Source organism: Acanthopagrus latus, chromosome 13 (genome assembly GCF_904848185.1).
Source record: "Acanthopagrus latus isolate v.2019 chromosome 13, fAcaLat1.1, whole genome shotgun sequence".
Lineage (NCBI taxonomy): Eukaryota > Metazoa > Chordata > Actinopteri > Spariformes > Sparidae > Acanthopagrus > Acanthopagrus latus.
In genome coordinates this window covers 10561663-10582685 of record NC_051051.1, presented here as the reverse complement: position 1 = coordinate 10582685, position 21023 = coordinate 10561663, and the positions used below count along the sequence as shown (strand labels likewise).

Here is a 21023-nt window from a genome sequence, read left to right as displayed (position 1 = left end):
TATACTGTTGTCCTTATGCTACGTTGGCACGGAGCCTACAGTTCAAACGGAGCAGCCAGCCCACCAGCCGGGAGTCGGGATGCACATACCATGACCATGCCATATCTCAGTGTGTGGATCCTGGAACTGCTGCTGCTGCTGCTGCTGCTGCTGCTGTGCCTTACAAGCTAACTAACTGGCTGTCTGCCCGAGCAAGAACAGTGGTAGTTGCATAAGCAGGCTTGATGTGGGTAGAGGAGTCAGACGCAGATCCTGCTTTGTAACACCGAGATGTCTAATGTGTAATCGTCTTTGACGTCCCATTTGCTGTCTCTATTGGCTTTTCACAGATGAAGGGAGCACTCCTATTTAACTTCAGGTTTCCTGTGATATTGTGTAGGCCTGTGTGCGGAGGGTTATATAATAGTCGACACACGGCGCACACTCTGTTGTGTCTGTGTTAATTGGCGTGCGCCATTCCTGATATCACAAAGGACAAGGGCGAAACGCAAATAGTACTGTTAAAGAAATGTGCATCATCATTGTCTGTATATAGGTGACTTTGTGGTGGGTTCAGTTATCACTAACTTGCTGGAACTTATCAGAGAAGGTTATGAAAATATGTCAGGAACACATCAAGGTTACTGTGCAAATAGCATTAACATTAACATCTTCCCCTCAGCCTTAAAAGACGGCGCTGGTGGTTTCTGCCCATTACAAACTGTGCACGTCTTACATTACTGCCAGCTATTTTCTTTTCTTTTTTTTTTTAAATGTTTTTGATTGATTTCCTTCTTTCTCCTTGCCCAAAATCCATCCACTGACCCTTCCATGGCAGAGACTGTCCTCGCACAGAGTGGTTAGCGGTCTCTGAGTACACAAGCCATGAAAAGTAGCAATTACAGTATTTGAGAGAAATTATGCTGTCAGAGTCTGCTAGCATAAAGGCATAAATCCTCTCTGCCTTGCCCGCTTTCTTTCCGATCCAAGCACAGTGAACTGAAAAGGTGTAACGCGTAGGCAAATTTGAGGACTTCTGCCTTGAGGCTCGACCGTCAGGTGGCATGCGTGCAGGTGAACATCCCTTTATGGAAAAAGCAGGTGTTCGCTGTCATGTAAGCACCATCTTGGTCCTGATGAAAGCAGGGTTCTTGGCAGTGCACTACCCTGGGCTCAGGGATGGGGGTGGAGTGAAGCCATCATGTACAATTACCTTTAATGTCTCTTAACTCATGGATGGAAGGGCTTTTGTGGGTCCTTTTACCAGCCACCTGAGAGCAAAACGCGCCCCTCTTCGAGAACACTTGAACAGATGTGCAGCGGGCAAAGCAATACCAGGAGTGAAATATTAGGAGCTATCTATGACTCTTTGACACTACAGATCAAGAGCCGAACACTGCAAATACAAGTACAAGCAAATACAGAGAGAGTATAATGGAGAAGATGGGGGAATTCAAACCCAGTGATACCATGTGTCAGACGCGCACGCATTATTGAGCATTCAACATTTTAGCCACCAGCGACACCGACGACATGTCCCCAGCCCTTTTTTTAAAACGTCTCAACGGATGGATTGCCAATTCGCTTCCGACATTCATGTCCCCGTCGCCATGAATTGTTGCCTAACAACTCTGTCGATCCCTTAACCTTTCCATCATCGAGCCAGTATTGTAATTTGTAGGTATTCTGGTCATATGGATTATCACCTAATTAATCCCATCAACCTTCCTTTGTGTTAGTTGCTAAACAGTGAGGCTGTCCATCTTTTCAAATATTTAATCGCAGTGTTTGCATAATTAAACACACTGAATCGCAAACTAATTGCACATTTTTTTTATACACTACAATACTGTTATCAACATGGGAGTGGACAAATATGCTCACTTTATGCAAATGTATGTTTGTTTGTTTTTTTATTAATGCAAAAATCAAAAACAATGACAAATGCTGCCCAGAATATTCTTGGGAATCACCTCAAAGGTAATGCATGCTCAAAATATATGCTAAGAGCATAACATGGCAAACTCAAGCCCAACAAGCCATAGAGATGAGCATTCAGAAGACCCCTTTTTCCATTTCGGCTCAAGGGGGTTCATTTCTGCTGCCATCAACAGTGTTACTGATGCATCGCAACTCTGAGTAATTTCTTCACCATCCAAACTCCTTGTTTGAAGGTAAAAAGGATGGTCATTTTCATTTTGAAGAAGAAAAAAAAGATCTATATCATTGAGGTAGTACGACAACCTGCATTTACATTTTTCCTACTTTCTGACTGTTGTCAGCCACCACTTACCAACAGCAGTTAAACAGATATATATCAAACTTAATGGGATCTGTTGTCATGAGGAGTTGTTAATTGCTGCTCTTAAAACAGCTCATACAAAAGGGCGGTTGCGAGGAGCGGCGTTACGAGAGTCAACCTGTCAGTCAGAGGCAGCTGAAGTGGAGATAATCACGTCGGCTAATAGGAGGGGATGGCTGAAGAAGTGAAAGTGAAATTAGCCGCAAGGATAATGAGTCATGTCTCAATGTGACTCCGTTACGCCATGCCAGCACAGCAGCACCTTATGTCACTCCAAAACACTGCTGCCTAGTTGGCATCTCTCTGCTCACTTCCGCAAGTCAGAGAGGACCTCAGAGTGCTTCGTCGGCAGTTTTTCATATCACAAGGACGGTATGATTTGTCTTTGTGTTCACAACAGATGACCTTCATTACTATCAGGGAGTGAGACGTTGAGTCTGTGCTTTGCTGCGCTGAATACATCATATGATCAAGTGCGTGTATTTGATGGGTATAATATGTAAAATGACCACGTGGAGGGGTCGTGGAGGCGAGTGGAATATGCTCGACCCAGAGATGCTAACCTGGTGGGTAACACAAGAACGAACTGACAGACATCAGGGAGCACACAGACTAAGCACACACAGTGCTGACTGACAAAGAAGACACAGGTGGACGCAGAACAAGGGCCAGAAATCACACAACGGGAAGAACTGAAAAACAACATGTGACACTCCAGACAACTTCCAAGTAAAACAGAGTCACAAAAAACAGAATCATGACAACCAGCACTGTTTTCTGTGTTTACTGTACTCACCACGTGACCGTGTGCCCGTCTGCCACGTGAAGCAGCGCGGAGACGCCTTGAGAGAATTCCATCACAGTTGCATTGTGTTTCCTCAAAAAAGGACGCGTCTCTTAACGTCAATACATACAGAAACACTTATCGAGAGCGGTCGTTTTTGTTTTGTTGCTGTTTTGGTGTTGGTGTAAGAAGGACCCACTGGTTTCCTCTCCTCAGTTATTACAGTACTTTGATAAAAGACATGCTGCTGATAATGCCACAGCACACTGAATACCAACTGGGGCACATCAAGAAACAATCAAATATAAGTAGTGCACACTGGGAGTCAGCGTGGTTGTACAAATACTGCCTCTAAGATTAGATTGAATTGGACAGGATCGGGAGGAAAAAAGCTGGAACTGGAGTTGTTTACTTGTCCCCTGGCCTCAAAAATCACACATACGCAAACCAACAGAGACATGTACAGTACTGTAAACACACACACACACGCATTTCTGAGCAAGATTAGAATTTATATCTTTGTCACCATTTCAGTCACATGATGGGTGGGAATGCACCCTCTGCTAATCCTGACCCTGTGGTGCACACTCTGATGGTCCCCTGCCACGCTGTCAAATTCTTAAACCTTCTCTACTGTCATTACAGATAACAGACGATATACCCCACCGGAAACTGTCAGAAACAAGCTGTGTGCGCGTGTGTGTGTGTGAATGCATGAAGAAGCCGTGTCTTCCCATCAGGAGGCCTCGACTGACCCGGAGGCTTTTTTCCACAAATGTATCTCTAACATCTCTGTGGAAAATTCAGCGGAGAATAGCATTACTATCATTATTTTCACATCAGTCCACATGTTCCATATTTGAGGTCTGGGGTGTACAGGACATGTTTCCCTGCAGCAAAAGCATGTACAGACATGAGTCAAAAATGTTTCTGAAGTAGTGCAGCCTGCTAGAAAACCAATACAAATGAAGTTTCTTACAAGTATATTTCTAAAGTAAACTTGTCCTGACTTTTCCCCAAAAAGTTCTACAGCTTGCCACACACACTGCCAGAAACATGGAGTACACTGCATGGGATTCTAGTGAAAATGAAGTGAGCTGTGTGTTAGATGTAACGGTACAGACCTCATGAAGAAGTGAGATACCCTTCCTGATAGTAAATTATTGGTCTTGGTGTCAGTTTCTATAGCTTTTCAAGTAGCTCTCGCTCCCGGGGACAGAAAAGTGACGAAGAGTCGTTAGGACAGACAGGATGACAGCCACTTTTCAACGTATAAACGCAGTATTTCTTTTCCTCAAATAAGATGCTGAAGACAAGACCTGCTACCACATTACTTTTTTGTTTCATCCTGTAACTTTGCCTTGTGGGCTGAAGGCAGACGTACCCCTCCCCTGTGCTGCTGGCATTACCATTCACACAGACGCCCCTCCATTGCAGCTCTGTTACTACCTACGGTGGTGGATCAAAGGCGGAACAAAACTGCCCCCCCCCCAATTCCAGCTTTTCACAGGAGGTAGGGAGTCATGCCATGTGGGGTCGAGGTGAATTCTGATCAAATTAGTCTTGAGTCTTTGGGGAAGACAGAGAGTGATTCCGCTGTCAATTAAGAAGCTTGGGACATAATCGACCAAGACCCACTTCACTGACATAAATGACATTACAGCAGTGTGGGGGCACAAGCACTGGCATTTTACGTTTCAGCACTTGGTACTTTATGCAGTGCTTCTGCTGTCTGTGCTGCCGCAACTTTGACATTCCCATTTCCACTTATTGATTTGTGCTTTATACAAGTGTTTGTGAGCATGCAGTACAAGCCTACTCCCATGTCTCTCTTTAAATGTGCTAAACTCGCCATTCACACATCGTTTTTTTTCTTCCGAATTCATTCCCATCCTTCCCAAACTTCGCCTTTTTGTCATTTTTCTCAGCAGCACGGAAGGTACCCTTCAGCTTTTATTTTACAAAGTTGTGTGCTATTTCAATGTATTATAGTCATTTACTTTATAACAAGCATACAACAATCACAACCAGTTTGTTGATATCTTAGAAGCTGATTAGTTAACTCACTAACATTACATTGTTTTGCTGATTTATGCATGACAGTCCCACATATTCATGTATTTTAATATTACCGGAATGGCATATGATGCCGGAAATTTCACTAAAGACTAGCAGTGAATTTGCTGCACATGGTACTGCTCCTCGTATGTCAGCGTAGACTAGCAGAGTAGGAGCACGGTTCGCATATACTAGCCTATTAAGCATCACAAACGATAGTGGCCGGTTGGATGATTGCATGAAGTTGGGAGCAAACCGCAAGCATCCATTCTTTTCTATCCCCATCAGATAAATGATGAATGGCATTGTGCCAGAGTAACACAGTAGAGTAGTCCGGTCGTAATGTAATTGATGACGCATGGGGACTTCGACCATTTCCTCTTGCAACTCTGCTCTGAGGGGCCAGGGGTTCGTTCAAAAACGAAGGGGGTAGGGGTAAAACTTGGAAATGGGATTGGGCCTACATGTCAGCAACCTTTTCCTAAACCCAGCCAAGTTGTTTCCTGCCTTCATGTAACCACAGTGCCGTTCACATAAACCGTGACTCTCTGGCAGGGAGGTTTCGGCGTCAGAGGCTAAAGGGTACTATGAGACGCTGAGGGGCATGACAAAGCGACATCAGTATTTGATCACTTTGAATGACAATGCGCTGGTTTTACTCCCCACCAGCTCCTGACAACAATACCCACGTCCTCAGCTTGCTTGATATGTGAGTTTCTTGATCCGATAATTGTGTCTTTTGTCTGCGTGCCGCTTTGTGCTGTTGTTTCTTGCGTTCTGTGGGTTTAAGAGTTTTGTTGTACGAAACAGCTGCCTGTTGCAGCTGGAAAGAGGGTGGTGGGAGTGGCGCGCTTGAATTATTTAGTAAATTTGATGGATGTGAAACTGAGACAGTGAAGAGGCTACATAGCTCTCTAGTGTCGCAAAGAAATAAGCCTTGTGGATATTTTCACTTGTTTCCTTGCTAATGAAGTTGATGTGACTTTGGTGGGTAATTCCAGTCTGACAAAACCACCTACTTAAGAGCCGCTATATTCCTGGTTCCCTCCCGAGGGTGATCAGAGCAGGTCCAGGTTCAATAATGGTAAGTTATTATTGTCTCTATAGTCTTGAGACACATTTCAACCCTAATCAATGGATGACAGAGAGAGACAGCATGAAAGACCGCTGAAGAGAAAAACATAGAAAAGTACAAGTTGGAGTAAAGGGGTCGAACACGGAATGGAGTAAAGCATAACAGGGACGAGCTAACAGTTGGAGCCCGAGGTTTTTCATCTGTTGTAGTTCTTCCTCAGTGCACTAAAACAGAAGCCCAAGGGACTCGCATTCACGCAAGACGCCCTGAGACATCAGAGCTGCGGTCCTTCAGTACCACAGCTAAAATTAACAAACTTCCAGTACTTCCAGTCCAACAAACTCGCAAAACCTATTTGTGCTGACAGAGAGATCATGCTTAAATGATGAGATGGAAAAAATGGAAGCATCTCTCACCCACCGGAGGGAGCGAGCGGAAATAAAGAGTATTGAGATGAACGAGAGGAATTTCACACCTTTCACGAAGGGGGAAATCTGACTTGGAGCTATTGTTTCATTGGCTTCATAAGCTCAACAAACAATTTTAGATGTACCACAAATAAACTCCTCCTCACCACTGGAGGAGACTGGCTGGATGCCATTTCTTTTGTTCTTGGAAAAAAAAAAGAAGTATACGGTGGTGAGGGGGGATCAGCTTTCATTGCCATCACATTCACTTTTATTTACCCTGCGCTTTGTTTGATAAAGATATTACATTCACATCCAGGGGATAATTGGGGATTATTGGCTCTAAGTTGGCATTTTGATGGCTTCTGAAGAACACTGATTTGCTCTGAGACAACCAATTGTTCATTTCTAAGTATAGTTTTATTATGAGCTTTTAGCCAATGGGAAAACATCGGAGTATAACAAAGGGAGTTGTCCACCCAATTAAACCCAACCGTTTTTGTTGTGTAAACTGTTTAGGCAGCAATTGTTTTAAAGTTGCTGAAGTTTTTTGCCGCAGTTTGTTTTTAGCTTGTCCTCGGCAAAATCAAAGGTTTAATGATCCCTGTACCGAGGAGGCAGTGGAGCTCGTATGATGCGACCAAATCTGATCAAAACATCCTCCAATGAACTGTATAATGTTCAGTATTTTTAGAGCTGCTGAACGGGGGACCGTAAATTAAGTCATTTAAATAACATGTCGTTGGATATAATTAGTTCAGTCATTCAGTTCATACAGCTTGCATTGCCTCTCATTGTGTCATTCTTTTTGCATGGTGGGTGAGCGAATGAGTAATGAATAAATTGTTACATTTTCTGCTTTTGCTGTCCCACCTTACACCCCCGTACACTATTCACCGTCTTAAACCATTAATTCTGTGGCCCATTGTGTACAGCCCTGACAAGCTATAAAACTCATTTTTATCCACCACAATGGCTCTCTCTCAATTTGTCTCCCCCTCCCTTACTCACGCTCCCACTCCCCGACAGTCTCCATAATTTTCAGACTTTCAGAAAGTTGTTGTTGTTGAAGTTGCTCTGTCATTGCTGTGCTTATTATTTGGACCCTTCCATTCAATCTTCAGAGGAAAAAAAGAAAAAATACTTTCTCTCCAAATATTTGAGGTAATGAGGAAAACAGAAAACACATGAACGGAACAATTGAGGAGAGGTGAAGGAGGCGGGAGGAAAATTGCGTTATTTTCTGGATGGGTCAACGACTTCTAGGGCAGTAATGGAAGACTGTTGAAGTGATGCTGGTCTTTCTGTTAGACTTTTCATGGCTGCCAAAACACCTCCCCGACATTTTTTGCAGCATACTGGTCAAAAAGGTAGAGTGAGGTCCAAAAAGTGTCCTTCCCGGCCTCCAGGGAATAAAGAGTAATGACTTTCTAAATCTCCTGACTTTCCAATTAGCGCTATCAAATCAACATTTAAATGAGTCCTGACAAACTTTTGCAAAACTGCCATCAGCCTCAGCTTTCCTTCCTGTTCCTAAAGCCTGGAATTCAGTTAGCATTTTTGTTCCCCCAGCTCAAAGTCAATTTGAATGGGGGTTTCTGTTAAATGCCTGAAATAAGGTCTGTGGTTAACAAAAGTTACAGAGGTTTTCAAATTTTGTTCTTCGATATGAAACATGGCTGGAGATACCCAACATTTGAATTAAAAAGTATGTCATAAAAGTGGCGAAGGCCAACACGTGGCTAAATGAGTCATACAGAGGTTGTCTGGAACATTAAACGTCATCATGCCGAACAAGGGTAGTCCATCTTTACAGGTGTACTCTAGCTGCAAGCTATTTAAACTTTAACTTTACAACTTGTAGATTTATTGCTTTATAGTAAGTGTGTATACTATAATGTATTAGGAAACTTAGTTTTGGTGATGTTGCAGTCATGTGACCGCAATGTAGTTGTGGTTCATCTGTGAGGATTATTTTACTATTATCTTATTATCATTTATCTGGGAGGTAAAAATCAATCCTCAAAGGGGCGATTGACAAAACACATGAAATCAAGCTTGCATAGTTTGAAGCGTGCATGTAGCATAGTCATCGCGTACCTGCATGGAGCATTTTTCCCAGCCACTACAATGTCCATACTACCATTTTATACAGACATTAAATGAACTTGAACTGTTTTCCACCCATGAGATATACAATAGCTGAGCTTTCAATGCAAGTATCTGGGGACACACATTGGTGATGTTCGAGCAAAAGTCAAGGTATGGAAATGTGACATGATGTTAGGTTTAGCTGGTAGCATGTTATAGCCAGGTGTTATTGTCTCCGGTTCAGGTTATGTAAGCTTGGCATGCTGTCACTTTTTTTTCAGGGCATGCCTTTCCCAGACATACAATTGTTTTGATGAGCCAAGTTTTGTTTTGCACGCAGCATCGCATCTGACACTGACGAGTCCACAAACTACACATTTCTACATAACGTTTGAATACACTTAGGTACATTCAAGTTCCAGGCTGATTTAGGTCTTTTCTATTTCATTCTCATAGACGAATAAGCCTGAGTGTGCATTTAGAGTGCAAAGAGTAGACTGTAAAAACACATGCAATGGCCATGCAGTGAAAAGACTTTCAGGTTCACTAACAGATACATAAAGTCCAAGTTGCCTCTCAAAAAGGTCTGTCCTCCCTGTGGGGCACCACACCTGCAGTCAGCCAGTCACAAAGTTCACAAGGTCCAACAACACACAATGAAGCTGGCAGAGTGTGCCAAGCCTCAGACAATCCAGAATGTTAAATCACCTCTGATCACTTGCTTGCTTCTATTGTAACGCCAATACACTTTGACAAAGCCAACAATGGTTAAACATAGCACAGTTCTTCAAACAGCACCGAGCTGCTGTAGGTGATTATTTGCTCCTTGCACAGCACAATGTCTGTCACCAGATTAAGGGCGGGGGGGACATTCCCATCGTCTTAGCTTTTGGTTCTTGAGGCCGGGCAACTGGGCAGACTTTGTCAGCTTGTCCAAGTTAACCGTCTTCGCTAGTTTAGATTTCACAGCTGTAAGAAGATAAGATAGATTGGTGCGTATAGCCTAGAGAATCCCTGTCAGAATACCAGGGCAGACATTTTAAAAATGGTACCGTCACAGTTTAATTGGGACGTCTGGTCTCTCACAGTAGTGTCTTGGGGTCACAAGTTGGGCTTTAAAGTTGAAGTCTTGCTGTTAAATTTTTTTACATTCCAAAACACTCCTCCTTGTATTTGTACTTCAGTAGGAATGCTTCGAGGGACGCGAGCAGACAAGGTAAAAATATGAACTGGGATTCAGTTACACTCCAAAATAAAAGGGGGAAGCAAAGTTCTCCACCCCTGATACCCCTGACCAGAAATTTACACGGACAAAACACTGCTCCTTTTTGTCATGAAGAATTTGCAATATAGTAGTAACCATTTGTCAACTAGAGCATGAATGTATCATCTTCAATGAGGTAACCTGCATGCTGGAAATCTCTGCAACACACAAGTGTGCCCCAGACATGTCATGTGCTAAAACCCCAAAATAAGGTAGCATTTTTCAACTTCCAGTTCAAGGTCAGTGGGTCTTTTGAATGGGTTTTTCATTAAGAGTCTTTCATATTTTCTTAATACCTCACCATTGAATTAAAAAGCATTCATGTGTCTTCAAAAAGGCAGCTGCTACCAAGTGGCTAACTGAGACTACAGGAGGCGTTGAGACATTGAATATCATCACACCAACCACAGAGGCTTCATGTTAGTTCTTTTACCTCTGCCTATTTCATTTACATTATCTCGCTGAACGAAACAGGTAAGTATTGTAACAGCTCCGAGGGAACGAGGACGATGCTAAATTGGGGGTTAGTCTACAATAATACCTCATTCCTACACCACTCTATGCATAGCTTAGACATCGCAATGTCAGACCTGTTATTTCTTCACATTCTGTTGCCATTTCAGTACATTTTTGAATGGTTTTTTTTTTTTTTTCAAATCAAAGTCTTACATTTCCAAACCCGGTCCAGCGCTCTTGATGGTCTCCTCTATCAGAAGGTTGTGAATGTGAAAGTAGTGTCAGTTACACTCCGTGTTGTATTTAGCAGCGGTACATTAAAACAGGCTCTCAGGGCTCTGACTGGTGGTAGTCAGACAATCTGTACGACAAGCCCAGATTTTAATAATACATTGCCTCTAAAAATCAAACTGGTTCACTGAGACAACACTGTGCTCGCAGCGAAACCAGGCAGCGAACGTGGCTAACTGAGCAGCGCGGCATGTGTGAATGCATGTTAACACTGGTCAGCGGCAAACCCCCTCGAGGTTAGCAGCCACGCGAACACACACCTCACAAATACACACAGATACACACATCGACACAGAGTTGACAATTAGTGCTCTGGTGCAATGTGCTGCAAAAACTTCAATTTGCTGCAGGTCACAGGGGTATTTGGGAGCCGGAGAGATCTCTGTGAGCAGGCGTGACCTCAGTGTGGAATATTAGTGTGGGGGTGGGGGTGGGGGGCAGGGTGCACCAGCAGGTCACGGCACATTTCTTTCCCTCTCATTACACCAAAGAAAGCAGAGCCTACCAAGACCAGTAATTCATTTTGTTCATTAGTTCTTAATTGTGAATGAGAATAGTTCCCATTCAGCGCCTCTGTCTGGAACAGTGGGGAGTGATTATCCGGCTACAGCTAAAATAATGCTCATCAGCCTTTCATTTTACCCTCATTATTCTTCTCGGACCAGTGAATAAAGTTGTCACAGTGTTGTTACATTCCGACAGAAATCCTTGAGACTTCCGTGACTTCCCCCGGAGGAAGTGATGCTGCCCTTATCAAATGGAGCAATGCAGCAAGGTCCCCTTACACTTTGATAGAACACTGACAGAATACTGATAGAAATCTCCCTTTGGATAGCAGTCGCCCTCCTAAAGCTCCAATTTAAGTCGTAAAAGGTCACACGCGGAATATGACTGTAAAATTATTAATCATCTAAATGCATGGCAGGGTCCACAGGGAGCTTTCATAATACATGAAAGCGGAGAGCTCAAAGCATGTGAAGGAGAGGTGAAAATAAAGGTATCTGGAGAACAGTATTTTGTGATACCAACGACGGTCAATTTTGCTTTCTTTCTGATTGAAAATACTGGGTAAACCAAGGCTTTGGAAAAAAAAACATCGCCACCCATTCATCAAGTAAGTGCATCAACAGGTTCATCTTGAATCTCTGGAGAACTTTTTTTTTTTTTTTTGGTACAAAAAAATACTCGCCTTATCATCAGCATTTCCTTCGCCTATCAGATATGCACAAAGACGTAGCCTTTGGTTAGAGGATTCGCACAGATTTCCCAGTTTGTTCTTATGATCCGCGCTAATTAGGTGCAGTTAGATGAAGACATCTCCCTAACTGCCGCAGACAAACGAGGCATGAATTAGAAATCCAGTGTTTTGACAGGACGTCTTACAGGAATAATATTGCTCTTCTCCGAAGAATGGGGTAAACAAATTATTTGACTGGAGAAGTAAAATCCCATTCACCAAAATTGCCTTGTTAATTCTGTAATGTTTCCTTTTATCTCTTTAACCCGGCAGTGAGCGTGACAACTTCATAGTTCTAGATTCTGCTTCTGAGGCGTCAACTACTAACGAGCACGGAGGACGGAACAGGGCTGTTAGCTGAGGGCCTGATGATGTTAAGCAATCAATATATCATCTTTATTACATATTAGTGGGTTCAAAAAGGCCATGATGCATCATCTTTCTTCTGTTTAGTTGGCTCACCTTGAAAGGAACACAGCAGAGTATGTGTTGTGTAACAGATGGAGCTAAAAGAAATGTATGTGTATGTACATTGCGGACGCTACATGAGCTGCGTTCACATGGACCCTAGTATTCTACTAGTAATCCGAATAAACTCCAAGTCATAACATAATGAACACCACAATCAGAGGTTTCTGATCTGACCTCACCTGACCTCACCTGACCTGTTTCTGAATGCATATTCAACCAGATCGCGGTTGGTGGTGTAAACCTTTGAAATTCCGATCAATAGGAAACTGCTCACCACGTAAATGCTTATTCAGATAGATCGTCTCTTTCTGGTTGGAATACTGCTGGTACCGCACAGACCCGTCCCCACTTACGGGTTACATCATAGGTGACTTTGACGATTCCAGGAGGCACAACAACATGACAGGAGCGAAACAGAAATGGGTCTGTGGCCGATACAACTTATTTGAAGGATTAAAGGAGTTAGAGATTGGTGAACATGTTTGAAAGGCCTGAAACAACAAGTTGTTTGGACGGGTGTTTGAAAAGATGAAAGAAGCCGGAATCCACCGAACCATTCACCAAATCAAGCATCTATTTCCATATGCACGCTTAATTCGCTCGTAGACACTGTGCAACATCAAACTTGAGTTAATAAGAAAAATATGGTTCACGTGTTTACATAAATAGCTCATTCGACTTAGAGCCGCTCAACCTCTGCATGTGTTGGACTATTTAATAAAAGTGAAGTATATTCAAGGGAGAATTAATTAATCAGCTTTTCTTTGTTGTGCTCCCTTGGTATATTTCTTCCTGGATGATTTAGATCATCAGTGATGTAATCTAAAATGAGTCAGTTCCCCGCACCTCGACTTTAGAGGAATGAATAATGACAAGCGCTGCGATGAATTTGCGCCTAATGCAAATCTGCTTTTGCACCAGAGGTTTTCAACCACAGAGTTTCAGCACTACACGAATGACTCACTACCGCTTCTCTGTCTGGCTTCCTGTGAAGATAGGTCATCCTGTTCTCTGTCTCACAGTCTCTGCCCGACTCTTTAACCTCAGTCGACGGTTCGACTGTTTCTGTCTTTGCTGAATCCCCCGATGGATTCAGGCTGATTGATCGTAATGAGTTTGGGGAGCTCAGACATGGCTGGAAGTGCACTGGGAACAGCCTTCTCCCTCCTGCTCCTCGCCTCTATTATACAAGGTAATCCTGGACCACATGTGCTGGTTGCTCGTATAATACAACAGCAAAGATGGGATATTCACCGTGGGTTTGAAATGTGCATGGGCTTCTGATGTGACAAGCTGCCTGAGTATAATTCTCCGATTTTATCTGCCTGCATCCCAGCGGACTGCAATATGTAATATCAACTGCAAAGTATAAGTGATTTTTGTCTCCTCACTTTTTTTGGCTCCCAATGTTATCTGATTTTTTGCTTGACAGGGTCCCAGGACGTTGAGGTGTTCCATTATAAAAAGATGGAGGCAGTGGCGGGCCAGGACGTTGTGTTACCCTGTACTGTAAATGGCCGTTCTGATCTCAAGCTTGTCAGTATTGAGTGGAGTAAGAATATAAATGAGATCACAAAGATGGCTGTGTACAGCCCAAGTTATGGAATGCATCTATTTTGGCCTAATGTCAGCATCCAGATTGAGATGAAGACATTGGGCTCCAACCTACACCTTCCTGAGGTGTCAAAATGGGACAGTGGTGTGTATATTTGTGAAATCGCGACCTTTCCTCTGGGCTCCATCAGGAGAGAAACACAGCTGGAGATCAAAGGTAAGATGGAGGCAAAGACATGCGAAGCCGAATCTTCCTTCCTCAACCAGACGCCGCAGTCTGCACAGAATTTAACATTTGGATGATGTGCAGTAACTTTTCTATCTAATTGTCCGTTGCAAATACTTCTTGTTGCTTCTGATTGCATCAGAGCGCTGCTCCACTGCCAATCTCAGCTGTTATTTACTTCTGAGCAAAAGCAATAATTGCAAGAACGCATCTACAGTAAGAGCTTTGCTTGCAAGACTTTTCCTTTCTTCCCTTTGTTGTTATGGTAAAAAGAAAAAAAAGTTTTTTCCCTTATCAGTCATGTTGTCCAGTCCAGCCCAGCTGTGAGTGAAGTTGAGGAATGTTGTGGTGACAAAAGAGGCATAGGCAACCTAAAAAAGCTGCTGTTTATGTGAACTGATCAATAGAAGTCAGTAATCTTTTGCTGACAGATAGAGCCGCAGTCAATTAATCGACTGAAAAGAACATTAAAGCAATATTTTGTAACTTTTTTTACCTTAAAAACAGTTTCATAATCATGCTGATGGTACAATGTCTTGTAAAAAGGTGAATGGTGTCTCTGTCCCCCCATCACTTGTTTATGCACTATGTAACTTCAGTGAGAAGAGGGTAAGATCTCAGCATCGTGTACACGTTTACTTCAACATACAACGTGAGTTCTGTTTGGAGTTAGCGCCCACACCTTTTACGTCTGCCAAATTGTTACACGTCTGGGATTTGTATTCACGACAGTGCAATCGGTTTTATTTATTTGCCAAGCACTAATGTCCAACATTTGCTGGTTCCAGCTTCTTAAATGAGAAAAACTGTCATTTATGAGAGTACATAAAGATTTTTTGGACAAATGAAGCAATTCAAAGATGCCACTTTCGGCGCTGGGATATTTTGATGAGCTGTTTTCATATTTTTGTGCCATTTTTTTAGACCATGCCAAGGCTGCCAAAAGTGGAGCCTGTGGGCTAATGTTTGTCCTACCATAAGGTTTGATTTGGCCTGCTAGATGCTTCCAGTAAAAAAACAAGAAACACATTTCATTTTTTTTACTTTTTTTTAAATATGCAGGAACCCCTAATTATCCCTGAGCATGGCGAGCAGAGTGAGTGCAAAAGTCAGGCAATTAAGGAATCTTGGTAGCACTACATAAGCCCTGAGATGCCAGTGGGAATTTTCTTTTTTGAAGTACTATCCTGGCAAAATAGTTTTTCATGCGTTGTTAAGTCATGAACAGAGGGGAGAAAACAATTTAGATCAGACTTGCCAAATTATCATTGGGTTGGGTTTTTTTCACTCGTCTCTCAGGGCAACACACCAGGTGCCTGCTCTTGGCCAGCGGTCCGACATTAAGTTTCAGTTTCTGCTCTCCAAGAGAAAAAAAAGTTTGGCTAAAAACATGGACTAAACGATTAAAATAATGGGCAGATCAATCGATAATGGAAAATAATCGCGAGTTGCAAGCTTTTCCGAGAGCATTTTTTGTGTTTGCCAATCCAAATCAATCTCAAATCCACTCTCTTTCAGAAATAAAGTGTGATGCGAATGGCACTCTCGAGGTCCACGCCGGTGAAAATGTGACCATTCACTGCACGGCGCTCCCTGATGTGCGGTACAGGTGGACAAAGGTAAAGCAAAAACAGAGAGAAGAAAGAAAAAAAAAAAAAACAGTCAATCAGCTCATGTCTGCCGTTCCGCTAAAAATTCACTTCATTCACAGAACGTCAAGATGATTTGTTTACCTCCAAACCTACGACACAAAAAAACAAAAAACATCTCAATTTGAAAGGTATTCATGTGCTACATAATCTTGTTTTGTACTAGAACAAGGAGCTGGTGTCGGAGAAGGAATCTCTGGAGCTCTCGTGGGTGACTGATGCTCACGGAGGGGCTTACACACTGACTGTCAACACAGGAAACAGCACTCTGCACAAACAGTTTACCATCACTGTGCTCACTGCAACCACAGGCTCGGTGACAGGTGAGCTTCGTCGCCCCCCCCCGCCACTTTTTCTCTTTGTGTCGCACTCAATTTCAGCATTTCCTCAGGGCTGGATTAACAATCTAGCAGAGGGCCCCGAGAGACTGACTGAACTTAATAAACTGCACTGGACCAGAGAGCTGATACTTGACTTTTGTTATTATAGCGTGGCTCACTCAATTTTAATTTTAATTAGCTGAAAGGAAAGGGAGAGATTCAAAGGATTTCAAAGCTGCCGGCCATGTTTTGAGAACGTACCGGCGACTCCAAAACTTTAAGAGTGGGAGCTTTCAATTATTTGCTGCAAATCAATTGCCCCGTGGGAAACGGGGTTAACACGTGTCTGAAACGTCACTCACAAGTTTTGAAATGTAAAAACAACTGAACCTCACATCATCTGCCCCCACTGGTGATACAGCTTGGTGTAGTGATGTGAGTAGGCTGCTCGAGTGGGACAAATAATCCCCAGTTGTCTACTGTCTGATTCTGTAGACGTGTTTTTAATGTGAATGTGAATGTGCAACAGAAGGCATAGCAACAAGCCACACGGACGTCACGAGTCACTTCCTGCTCTTCCTTTCTGTCTCCTTTCAAAACCACAAGTGCAAACACGCCAAGTCTCTGCAGAGTCTCTGAATCATGGCGTGGGGTGAGAGCACGATCTGTTGGACAGACTGGAGTAGTACAGCCCAAACGAAGGCGCTGAAACTTGGTTTTTAAATGAGCAAAATGTCAATCTTTCAGTTGTGACTCACAGGGGATGCAAGGTGAGATTAAAAATGGATCAGTCCAAGTGTGCGTATAGTAGCAGAGGCAGATTAACTGAACTCGTTACTTAGATGTACATACGTCACATGAAACTGAATTTGCAATTCATGCCCAGCATCTCGCCTCGGGAATCCGTGCCCATGGCGTCACGGTCCAGCTTACTGAATGAGCTCTTTGCCTTATTTCACCTTCTGATTATGCTCAGAGTGCTCATAAATGCCAACTCGGACCATGTTTTAATGATGTGTCACCATGCACTGGGTATTTTAAAGTTTTGTGGTGAATTACTGATACTTCCTACTCTTTATTTCAGCTGTCCAAGGTGAAACGTGTTAAAGGAACAGGTGGGGTAACGGCTAACCTGGCCGTACCTGCTATTCCAAGTACTTGTACTGGTACTCGGGTATGACAAGGGCTGGGTATTTAACATATATATTTTTATGACCGGAATGCCTCAATACCATCGTGGTTCCAGAATTGTCTTGTCATTTGATACCAAATTTCAATACCTGTGTAGCTGATCTCATCAGCGTCAGTGAGCCAGTGAGCGTGCAGCATGTGTGCGGTGCCAAGATCTACCAGTACAGGTGACTGGCCGCCCCATGTGAATGTGTAATGAGATCTTTGGTTACAAAAAGATGTCATAAAATTTGCACCAAATTGAATGGTTCAGGAGCCAGTATGGAGGTCAAGGTATCAGTATCAGTCCTTTAGCACTGTTAGTCGACCATTAGATGGAGCCAGACTAGCTGTTTGCCCTTTTTTTTCTAGTCATTTGGCACTGATTATCGCATTTAACCTTTGGCAAGAAAGTTGATGAAGCATCTTTCCCAACACGCTGAGCTGTGCTATCAGCTTGAATGCTCCTAACATGTACACACAGATGCGATGGACACATTTTGTTAGTCCACAGTTTTCCATGACAAATATTTCTTTTTTCTAACAAGTGAGTGCTTGTTAGAAACAGCTTGTTTCTAACAGCATGATCGATGTAGACTTCCCTGCTTTGCTACTTTCAGATCCTGTGACACAGTCAGCACCATCTAACGTAACTGAGGAGGGTTTGATCAACTCAACATACAGCAGCCCCACCACATCACCGGCCCCTGGGCGTTCAACCACCATTGATACCAGTGTAACTTGGAGTGTGGGCACCGATGGAACAGATGTTAATCCAAACCCTGGCAATGTTACAACCACACCTGGAGAGCATGCTAATACTACACATATTAGTGACACCATAACCCCTGCCATACACACTGACACCAGCCACTTCAACACCTCCACTGATCAAGAGGTAAACCCCACTCACGCTTCAAACACATCCACCCTTTCTGACCAGTCAGTGGCCAGCGATCCATCCACAACACCAAGTTATGGTAGGACAGAGTTCAGATCGACACAGGAGATGAGGAATGAGTCCATGCCACATACAGTCCATGCACAGTTCAATACCTCGGCCAGCCCGGAGGAATCCAGCACCGTGGGAAACATTTCAGGAAACTCCAACATCCCTGATGCAGCCCCAACGCTGAGCAGCGTTAATATAGGCAACACTGAAGGTAATAATAGCTCATAATAATAATAATAATAATAATAATAATAATAATAACAGAATTCTTCACTTCCATGAAAGCAACATTTCAAAGATAGAATTTGACGGCATTATGATGATCAGGAATGCATTACAATATGCTTCTAAGTACTGTATTGTAGGCAATTGGACATGTTTCAGTTTCTTGATGCCCAGGTGTGAATGGATGTTAAGCTGTCTGGGAAGGGAACTTAGTTCTGCACTGTAACAACAATGCACACCTGGGCTCACCTAGTCCTAGCAACCCACATGAAGGCCAGTTGGGTCAACAACCCACAAGTGGCTCAAATGACGTGTCCTTAATGGCTCTGTAAGGACACTCCCACACAGAGTTAAAAAGCCTGCAACTCCCCACTAGTCAGTTAGAACTGAAGAAGCTGAATTAACATGACCCACATGACTGAGAACCTTCATCAGCATCACATCATGCATTTCCTGTTTTTTGCCTGAGACCCTGAATCATCCAGCATCCCCGTTGTTTGCCTGGCTTTTTAGTGCTCCTCTCAAATTGTTTTGGGCACATCATTTTCTCTGCTGCCGACAAATGGCTAGCACTGTTTGTGGCTAACGAGGCGAGGCAAGCTGGTGCAGCATCCGGTAAGTGAGACAAACACTTTCAAAGACAGGAAAAAATAACCGTAGACAGCAGAGTTAAACGCTCAACAGGCAAGTCCCCTCTGAACAGTACAGATGAATATTAGCTGCAGTTTCTTCGCCTTCACCATCTGCATCTTCGTCCCATGTGGAGGCTTTTTTACAGACGGCAGCTCTCCCGGCCTCGGGCTAGCTCACATCTTCAAGGTAGAAATCTCGTTAAAAGGAGTGTCAGGCTCTACGGCTGGAGTCCGAGCAGTCCTGTGGGGGAGGACTGCAGGACACACAGGCAAAAAGTTTTGTTCGTTGCACATTTATCATCAATATTTGTTGCTGTTTGCTGGGTTCCGCCGGAGCAAGCCGCTCAATATCTTCTAAACATACCTTTAGCTGTTGCCGTCCTCCAAACTGACACTTTTCCTCTCTCTGAATATGCTTCTTAGGTACTGGTGGTGCACGGAGTCATCTATTGTTGCTGTTAATCATCGTTCCAGCGCTGGTATTGATCGCCGTGGCTGGCTTTATCTACAGGAAACAAATGATAAAGCACAGGTAAAACTGTTGTTACCTTTCTCTTCAAGCTTCCTCTGCAGCTGCTCGCGCCAACTTAGGGGTCATGCACCGGGCAGCCCTGAAAGATGTGAAAAATCAATGGAACTAGTAACTTTCTAGCAATACCACAAGTCAATGTTTCTCTCTCTTTCTCTCTCTCTCTCTCTCTCTCTCTCTCTCTATCTTCAGGATGGATTTGCCGCCTCCATTCAAACCCCCTCCACCCCCGGTTAAGTACACGGCTGCAAGACAAAGTGACTTTTCCACGCAGCGATTCCCCACGTCGAGGTGTAACTCGGTGGCATTTGAAAACAGAATCATTACCCCTGACACGTTACACATTGACCGTTGATACATTACACGTTCTAATCATGAGGAATGCGACCGATGCTCGGCCGTACGGAGGATTGTTAAATCTGTCATGTTCAGTTGCGGCCAGTCTCGCAACAGCAGCGACAAAACAGTTGCAGGCAATTGTGCAAATGTGGGCTGCATGTACATCTGATGTGGGTTCTTTGTTATTGTGTATAAAATGCGCGTGTGGTTTTTATATTTGCATCAAACACATTCTGATCCATTAAATGTTGATGTCTGGTTTTAATGTCACTCTGAACGATTACACCGCAGGTGCTAATGTTATTTACTTTGTTTTATTGCTTTTATTACGCATTCACTGTGTCCATCTAATCATTTCTTATCAACCTGCTATTGTATCATATGCAGCAATAAACATGCATCCTACACTGCTGGAACAATATGGCTCATTTACTTTGTGTCCTTTAATTAAAATATGCTATTATTCTGTAATGGAATTGATGATTTCCTGCTGCTAATGTCCTCTAGTGAAGCTGTTGGGTGCTGGTGTTGGAAGTTTGAATGGGGGGTACACATCAAAAAACCCACTGTTGTCCACATGTACCACAGACTGACACTCAAGTTTGCAAATTTGGCTTGAAACCACAGACCACTAACGAATATATCAACCACTGGACACCAGCATACAGACACACATAGGAAATGGGCGTTAATGTGGTGTTAAAACAAACAAAACTTTTTTTTTTTCTATTTGAGCATTCATGGTTTTATTCTTCTTTCTTACTTTTATTTCATTATTATTTCTTCAATGGTTTACTTCTGCAGACAATTTGCAGTCCGAACCAGGTGGACTCCGACTTAAATGTGTTTCTGTCTCACACACACACACACACACACATAAATTTCTATTCAGCGACACTAAGAAACCACCAACTGCTTTTTTTTTTTCATTATATTTTCCGACCACAGCAACAAAACCACAATGTGCTCTGTGCATGCTAGATGTAAATTCTTGTCATGCAACACTCTGAAG

At 43.1% G+C, this 21023-nt stretch overlaps 1 protein-coding gene across 1 annotated transcript; it reads left to right on the top strand.

The window, feature by feature from the left end:
- The first annotated feature begins 13417 nt into the window (after nt 1-13417).
- On the top strand, nt 13418-20434 carry si:ch1073-15f19.2. The gene is made up of 7 exons (XM_037120579.1): nt 13418-13607; nt 13848-14186; nt 15714-15814; nt 16011-16167; nt 17955-18497; nt 19567-19675; nt 19865-20434. The coding sequence occupies exons 1-7, from the start codon at nt 13526-13528 to the stop codon at nt 20025-20027; spliced, it is 1494 nt and encodes a 497-aa protein (XP_036976474.1). The 5' UTR covers nt 13418-13525; the 3' UTR covers nt 20028-20434.
- Nucleotides 20435-21023: the final 589 nt, after the last annotated feature.